Source organism: Berghia stephanieae, chromosome 2, assembly GCF_034508935.2.
Source record: "Berghia stephanieae isolate SIO BIC M18660-M18661 chromosome 2, UCSD_Bste_1.3, whole genome shotgun sequence".
NCBI classification, from domain to species: domain Eukaryota; kingdom Metazoa; phylum Mollusca; class Gastropoda; order Nudibranchia; family Aeolidiidae; genus Berghia; species Berghia stephanieae.
Genome location: NC_088361.1, coordinates 39,050,185 through 39,059,321, shown reverse-complemented (window position 1 = coordinate 39,059,321; position 9,137 = coordinate 39,050,185). Strand labels below are relative to the sequence as shown.

General features: G+C 36.1%; 1 protein-coding gene across 1 annotated transcript in view; it reads right to left on the bottom strand.

The window, feature by feature from the left end:
* Positions 1 to 694: 694 nt before the first annotated feature.
* The window catches only part of LOC144964841 (uncharacterized), a 31,214-nt gene continuing 22,771 nt past the window's right edge, over positions 695 to 9,137 (bottom strand). Inside the window, exons 8-13 of the mRNA XM_078899549.1 lie at positions 8,815 to 9,137; positions 7,689 to 7,889; positions 7,191 to 7,292; positions 4,345 to 4,488; positions 2,089 to 2,250; positions 695 to 1,080 (exon numbers count right to left, since the gene is read on the bottom strand). The exon at positions 8,815 to 9,137 is cut by the window's right edge and continues 109 nt beyond it. Of these exons, the coding sequence (XP_078755675.1) occupies positions 943 to 1,080; positions 2,089 to 2,250; positions 4,345 to 4,488; positions 7,191 to 7,292; positions 7,689 to 7,889; positions 8,815 to 9,137 (1,070 nt within the window). The 3' untranslated portion in view covers positions 695 to 942. The remainder of the gene's footprint in view (positions 1,081 to 2,088; positions 2,251 to 4,344; positions 4,489 to 7,190; positions 7,293 to 7,688; positions 7,890 to 8,814) is intronic.

Genomic DNA, 9,137 nt, shown 5'->3' with positions numbered 1-9,137 from the left:
AGAGATCTTTTAGCCAGTCGGCACCCGTCTTATGGAACCAACTGCCTTCATCCCTCAAAAAATGTCCGACATTTGAAAACTTTAAAAAGAAACTTAAAACACATCTCTTTAGGAAATCATTTGATGTTTAACATTTCTATTAGGCCTACATGTTATAGATATCCTAAATTTTCATCTTGTAGCACAGTGCGTGGTAATTAAATTACAAATTGATTAATGCTATTCCAATATGATAGATTTTATGCTTAAATTATCGATTTATTGTTGTGTTTTATTTGCATTGTAAAGCGCCTCTGAGCACATTGTGGATCTAGGCGCTATATAAATTCATTCATTATTCATTATTATACTACTACTACTACTACTACTACTACTACTACTACTACTACTACTACTACTACTACTACTACTACTACTACTACTACTACTACTACTACTACTACTACTACTACTACTACTACTAATATTAAATCACTATTATGATAAATTGCCAGAGTGATTCTATAGCATGTGTCAGTTATATGGGTCTTAGCTACCTGCATGCCAATTGTTCATACTTTCAACCCGAATTTCATGATTTAGCCTAATTCTCCGTCGTTATAAAAGTCAACAACAAAACACTTTACCAATCAAGTTTTTTATCACAATTTCCATCTTTTTATTGTGAACAAATGTCTGAAATTCTTAAGGGTTGTAAAGAAAATAACAGTTGTCATGACTTGCTGGAAAATTTCAGAACACATCAAGTTTGCCAAAGTAAAATAAAACTAAACAAAACAAACAAACATGCAAACATGCAAACAAAAAAATACAGACAATTTTTTTTAGAAAATTAAACCACAACAATAAATAGCAAAAAGAAAACAAAACGTGTGAAAAAAATTAAATTATTACAAACAAACAAAACAAAATATCAATAACAAAAACTAAATGTTAGCTACACTACATGAAGTTCAATGAGTTAATAAGCTTGACCACTCGGCCACAACCAGTCTTCAAGGCCCTGTCTCTTAGGCTGATGAGATCATGAGGGCAATCTCCAAACAGATAGGTTGATTGACAAGGCTTGCATTTGGTCATCTGGAAGCAGAATTAAAAACAACAGCAACCAATTATCGATTTATATCGTTTTATAAGACAAAAAGAGACTTATTTGCTTTCGTTTGTCACCGTGTTTTAATCTGTGTGATCGGAGTTCGAACTTTAAGTAACTCCCACGTTGGGGAAACCGTAATAATCGCAATCTGGTCTTTAAAACCCTCATTACCACCCATAGGAAAATCGTCACATTCGTTACGATGCAGCCAACATATATGTCATTCTAATTACTTTTGTACATTATAATATTTGAACAAATATGTTTGCTGTAGTTAAAGTATATTAACGCTGTGTTGAAGAGCTCTTTTAGCAGAAAAAAAGATATGTATAGCAAGAACTAACAGATTTTGTGTTTGAGTGAAATTAATCTATTTTTGTGTCGGTTGGGTGTGAAGTTTTGGGGAAAATCCGGTAAGGAGAGAGTTAATACACCGCAAGTGATTCCCGTTGATATTTAATGTTTCTCAACAGATTTTTATGCAATCTCTAGGATTTTTACCCCATTGTATTTTTAACTAATTGCCAATACCAAATCAAAATTGAGATTGGAAGAAAAATGACTAAATGAAAAGTAGTGAAAACAGCGTGAAGGGCCATGACGGTAATGAACATGCAAACACGGAAAAATAAGTATTTAAAAAAAGGCTAATTAAAAAACATGTACAGGGTGTCCATAAAGTCTGGCGACGTGGTAATTAGTAATGATACATGATTCCTCATGAAACAAAGACAAAACAAACAAATAAATAAACAAAGACAAAACAAACAAATAAACAAAGACAAAACAAAACAAACAAAAAATAACCAAACAATAACAATTTTATTATATTGGGATGAATTGTATTTTCACACCAAGTGACCCCTTCTTTAGTGAAGAAAAGTATCTGTCAGCCATATCTCCACAAGAAGCTTAAATGAATAAATAAAAATAGATCGTGAAATATTATATGTACCCAGGTTTGCGGAAACCGTGTATAATAATTTGCTCACGTTTTTGAAAATGTTATGCTTGAAGCCAGATTGAATAAGATAAACTGCAATGTCTTCACGACAAAGATCCACGCACTCAAACAGGAAGTGACTGTATCGTGTGACGTCAGCTATTCCTTCAAGGCCAGACACCAATCTGTTCACAGCATGCAAATCACCTTCCTGGAAATGAATTCAAAACAGGAGATGAGGCCCACGCTTTAATCAACGATGAAAAAACATGTGATGAAGTGTCAGGAAATAACAAAGGAAAGAAAATTCTACAGTGAGTGGGAGTTAAATCTAGTAAGTCTCAAGGTCAAGGTCAAGTTCAAATTTCGACGATGTTTATCTGATAAATCCAAATTGTTTTGGACTCAAACCGACGTGCACTTATTTGCAGGTATGATAACCCAATTCCTTACGGGATCATTTTTGTAATGGAAATCTACGTCGGCTCAAACCAATGGAAAATATATTCCATTACAGCATATTTAATTTAATCAAGCCCATAATTGCGTTCAGATATCATACCTGCAATTATACTCACCTCGGCTTTCACCGATACCATTTGCATTGTGAACATTTTGAATAACTGACAAAGAAATAGAGAAATGAAATAAAAGTTGAAAAAAACAAATTTGCTTAAAATAATAATTAAAATTGATATCAAACAAAGAAGAACAAATCACTCTGCTTGGTAGAGGAAAGATCGCGATATGATCGGGCCATAAGCACAGTTAATAAATGCTGATCATATTAATAAATTACTGGAATTAAGGACTTTTAGTTTATAAATGGAGACTGTGTTTAAGGTTACCCGATGCAGTGTTGTAAAACAATCACTGATAATGTTATTTTGCTTAATACCATGTTCCTACGTATTTGATGACATGATGGTTATCTGTTGACTTTTTGACAATATACACAGCTTACTATATCCATCTCATCTATAATCTACTCCCCACCCCTATTTCTCACAGCAGAAATATCACCAAATTCAAGGCTAAACCCTGATGCCAGGGCTTACAAAAATGCGATTGAGTTATTTGTTAAAGTAGCGACTGCAATTCCGTCTTCTGTGGTAACCGTATTGAACTTCAGAAAGCACAAAAAAGGCAAGAATGAAAACAGACAAGGACGCTCGGTTGTTCATTCATCTGAACATCGTCTGGTATGTTGTTACGCTGTAGAACCACGATCTTGGACCTACAACACGACTTAAACCAAGCCCAATATTTCAAACATGTTCCAAGAAGCCTCGACGACGTGTATCATGCAGATATTTTCATCGTGTCATTGGATACCGAAGTTAAATGCGGAGAGCTTTGTTTGTAGAACAACTTTGTCTTGGTCACTAATTATACAAGCGCCACACAGGTAGTATGTTCATTTTTAGTGTTCTATGTACGGGTTTCCACCATCATGAGATTTTGTCCAATCATATTAGTTTGCAATTATGAAAGTGCTCAAAGATACCCAATTTCCCGGTAAACCTTGGACACCATCAACATTGGGGAAATCAGCCAAGAAATGATTGCCAACAAAATTATTTTTCTAATAAAGTCATTTAACCGTTTTCCACCTTCTCCTCAAAGGACTATTGAGCGGCTTGTTCAATATTCTTAGACTGGAGGGAGCTATCGAGTCGTCAAGTGTTCAAAGTTACCCCAGGTTTACAGTACTTGCGTAATTCACAATTAAATGTTATATCACGGCTAAGGTTCATTTACACTGTTGACCAAGGGGAAAAGGTTTACATTTTGTTTTGTCGATTACAGTGTTGAGGTGCTCAAATTTCTTCAGATATGCTGGATTCTAGTAGCATAGTGGGCCAGATTTAGATGGAAAAGATACAATTTATGTTCAAGAAAAATGTGATCGAAACAAACAAAAAATGACGTGGACTTCATACGAAGACAATAATACTAAATTTAAATTGAGCTTTTATATAGCGCGATATCCACTAAACGTGCTCAAAGCGCTTTTTAAGGGGTCCCTGACCAACATCAACACGTAACATGTAGAACGAAACATGACGCCTGTCAGGCGATATTACAATTTTTTTCCGATATAGACAACGCTGTTAACGGCCATGTACTCATTTTACACCTGAGAACGGTGAGAGAATATGAGTAAAGAGCCTTTTCCAAGGACTCAACTATGCGCCGAGCGAGGCTCGAACCCAGGACCTTCCGATCCGAAAGCTAGTGTCATACTACAAGACCACATAGCCGCAATTCATAATAATACTATATAAATACAATATCCTCTAACCTGAATGGCTGTGTGTAGGGATTCACCAAATCTCGTTCTATGAGTGTAAACGTCCAAATCCGCATCGATGACTTCACGTTTTAAGCGTTGAAACGTGTGTTTGCCACATTCTGATTGCTGGTAATATTTGGGGAGGCGTCCTTTCTAAATTAAATAAATGAAAAGTCGGGTTTAATGCAAAGATTATTAAGTATACTTACCACTTTTTAGGGGTTCCGATAGGTCAGTTGGTAGAGCACTCGCTTCAAACGCAAAGGGACCAAGATCGATCCCGAGTGCAGCCGATATTCTTTCTGACCCCCCATGTCCATCCAGCAGTGAATGGGTAGTCTGTTAGATTTGGCGGAAAGTACTTTGCGATAGACTAGGGCCTATCTAAAGGATAGCAAGCAATTGTTATTGTCCGTTTGACGCTAAAGAAACCGAGATAAACTCCGGCTCCATTGGCCCAATGGCTGAAGAACTAAAACACTTTTACAGGGTTTTAACGATTATAAGAACCATTGGAGAAGAAATATTCAAAAGAAACTTTGATCTCAGAATGTTTCTAAATCGCTATCTTATTTTATTATACACTTAACTTATATATGTAATGAATTGGCAACAATTCTCGTGAGGGTTAGTAGTTATCAGCTCGATCAATATACCAATTTATCTTTGTTCATAATGTAGTCATTATCAATTAATCTAAAAATAAGCAAATGGTCATATAACATGCAAATACAATCATACTCTATATAAAACAAGCAATATCTTCGCAATATCCTATATCTAACACGTGATTTTTATATCTAGCTGGTGTCACATGAAATGATATAAAGAATAAACATCCTTGAAAATTACATGTAGTCGTATATCAGTCTCCCATGGACTTTATCATTGCTTAACTTTTCAAAGAAGCATCCAGCGTTAAAAAATTCGTAGGCGAGCAGCATTACAATAAATATTAAATAAAACCTAACAGAATAAATCACATTGTAAGATTTACAATATCGCTACAAGACTGATAATTCAGAAGTATTGGAGTTACGCATTATTTTTTCACTATTGAGACCACCTAAACAATGAAACGATTAACTCAAACTCTTCATCAAAATCATTGAATTTAATTAGCGCTTTTTGTGGTAAACACCATGATCTGAGCGCTTTACAATTTTCAAAATTTGCTGATGAAAGAACACAGTGAGTACATTTGACATATTGGACAAGACTTATAACATACTATTGAAACATTTTGAACAAAGACAGCATTGTCTTACATCAAGTTGGTTTCCAAATTTAACATCAATCTCCTATGGAACTAGGGGAATGTATGTAAATGCCTTTCTCAAGTACATCCTGAGAGTGACTAATTAACAAATGGTATTCACGAAACTATTAATTTAGGTGCTGTTGGGAGTCACTGTCCCTGCCTCTTCACACACCATCAACACACATACACACAATACACACACACTTATACACACACACATATAGCGTTATGTATGTATATCAACTAAACTTAAACCCGAGCTTCTATGTTGTGCCATATAAACTTTGTGAGCTCAAAGTACTTTACAGGGAGTCACCAACCGTCTGAAAGGCTCTATTACATTTTATTTTGGTAGATGAACAGGTGTTACCGTCTACGTTTTCATTTCAACACTGAGTACGGTGGGAAAATTGTGAATCAAAATCATTTTCCAAGGATTCAACTTTACACCGCCACAGCGATAGTTGGGTCACGGACGACGTGTACATAATATAATATGCAGGTCTGACATCCGAACCCACTTTTCGTCTTAGTTTAACATTGTTGTAATGGACAATATTTTGCGTCATTTTAAAAACAGATTTCAATTACAACAATGAACCCATAAGGAATTGGGTTATCAGACCTGCAAATAAGTGCACGTCGGTCACGGACCAACAGGTAGGAAGACAGGTTCCATAGCACACACAAGACTGCAAAGCCGCAAAACTACTGGCTCCAGCCCTCGGTGCTAATATAGGTATTAAGAGAGATTTAGGACACCATACGTATCAAGCCTCATGCCTCATGCATCACGTGTCAATCACATGATCAATCTCATCATATTTTTTTTTATTGAATGCCACACTGTGAACAATTCATTGACCCACATAAAAATCGCATAACGGCGCTATTTTTACGTATAGATAGTATGCAGATGACGTCACTCAGGCCTTTGTTATTGTTTTTGCCATCCGCGTTTGTGAGTTGTTCTCACTAAACTGTATTAACCAGACTATAAAAGTTCACGGTTACACAGAGTTTGTGTGTTGGTCAGTTATACTTTCGGATGGCAATGTTATGAGCTTCTTAGCCAAGCGCATTCTATCTATAGTGATATTGATCATGTAATAGGAGCGTGATACGTGATGCGTGATGTGTGACACGTATGATCCACTAAACTTCTCAATTGTTGTGAGTTCCGGATCGTATATTATGTACACTACAGCCACACACAGTGTACGCACGTAACTCATTGTGCGGCTATGTGGTTTTGTGGTATGACACATGCCTTCAAATCGGAGGGTCCTGGGTAAGTGTCCAGTTCTGTACGGCGTATAGTTGAGTCCTTTGAAAAGGCTTTTTACTATCATTCTCTCCCCACACTCGGGGGTAAAAAGAGTACCTAGTCCATAACAGCGTTCTTTCTGTAGGAAAAAAATTGTAATATTACCTAAGAGTCCAGTATTACATTTTAAGTTGGCTAAGGAGTCTTTGTAAAGTTTTTTTTAGCCCGATTAGTGGATATTACGCTATATATATATATATATATATATATACAAGCTCAAGTTTTTTGGGTTTATTTTTTTAACCTATTGCGGAGAATTTCACTTACCCAGTCTGCTATATCGGGGCTGGCACCGTGAACCATCAGCATATCAAGCATATCTTGATCGTCCATAAACAGGTAAGCATAATGTAAGGCTGTCCTTCCCAACTGAAAGACGAATATATATATATATATATATATATATATATATATATATATATATATATATATATATATATATATATATATATATATATATATATATATATACTTATACTGTTTCATACACACTTTTTTTCCATATGTTTATCTAATTGGATGGAAACCGATTCATAAGCCAAAACATTTAATTGGTTATTAACCAAGGTATAAACGATTCCTGTTGACATCAGACATTTTGTTTGATGAATTATTTATAAATATTCCTTCGTGGAATGCCTAGGCGACGATATCTTATGATGTCGTGGCGAAAGGGCATAATTTTTTTTCTTTTATAAACGAATGAATGTACAGACATAAAAAAATCCTCAATAAAATCAAACATGATCAAACTTGGCCACTTACAGTGTCTTGGATATTGACAGTAAACGGGCATTCTGTAACCAGGTGCATGACGATGTTCCTTCGTCCCTGGATAAAGGCCTTGAGCAGTGGTGTCCGTCCACAAACATCCAATCCTGAAGCGTATTTCTTACAAGCCACTAGACTGTACAGGTCTGACACATTACCCTCATCCACGGCTTGGAAAATTCGTCTAACGTATCTCTTTGATAACAAATGAAAGTAAGAGAGAGATTTATTCAAATTCAAATGGTAGTGCGCCCCACAGCCTCTTATTTTCCAGGTAATCAATTTTGATAGTAGTTATAAAAGTGTTCTTTTTATCAGTAGTAGTGGTGGGAGTAGTAGTAGTAGTAGTAGTAGTAGTAGTAGTAGTAGTAGTAGTAGTAGTAGTAGTAGTAGTAGTAGTAGTAGTAGTGGGACTATGTGGTCTTGTTGTATGACACTCGCTTTCGGATCGGAAGGCCCTTGGTTCGAGCCTCGCTCGGCGCATAGTTGAGTCCTTGGAAAAAGGCTCTTTACCCCCATTATTTCACCGTACTCAGGTGCAATATGAGTACCTGTACTTTAACAGCGTTGTCTCTGTCCGAAAAAATTGTAATATTGCCTAACAGGCGTCCCATGTTAAGTGTTGCTGATCGTCAGGGATCCTTTGTAAAGCGCTTTGAGCACGTTTAGTGGATATTGCGCTATATAAAAGCTCAAGTCATATTAGAACTGCCAGGTAAAGTTTTTGTTTTGTTTTATTACCTTCTTAAAAATTATCTACATTTCTTGTCAGGACTGTTTCTCTTTATTTTATTACATGCTTGGTGAAGTTGGGTGTTGAACTCGCATTGCGAGAGAATGATAGAATGCAGACAAGGGACTTGTATCACAATACTGCCGCACTTGACACATGGCGATTTAATTTTGTAAATGTGATTTTTCAGAGTATTGCAGTAGAGTTGACCTTCTAGAACATCCACGCAAAACAGCCAAATTATAACCCATTTACACAAACGTACAATGACATTTCACATTTATTAAACTTTACATTTTGCCCAGAAAATAATCCCTTCTCTCAAATTATATCAAATATATTAAGAGAGCCCCTGTGAAAACATCTTATTTATGGAGAAGAATTTACCTGAATTGATGGTCCTTTTTGAACGATCTCATGGATTGGCTCAGTTGAAAACTTTTTAGCAATGGCTTCCAATGACCGACCGGATGAATCTTTGATATTTGTGAGGTGCTCATATCCATCAAGTAACAACCTCTCCATTTGACGGAAGTCTTTATTCCGCACCATATTCACAATATGCTCATCGATCGCTTGGATGTATTTTTGCTTGCCAAGTTGATCAGCTAAATCCCTGGCTGTCCTCCCGAAATTGTCTCTAGCTCCCACGTTGATTCCTCTGTCGAGCAGTTGTTGGATAATGCAAAGAGGTTCTTCGCTAGAGATGG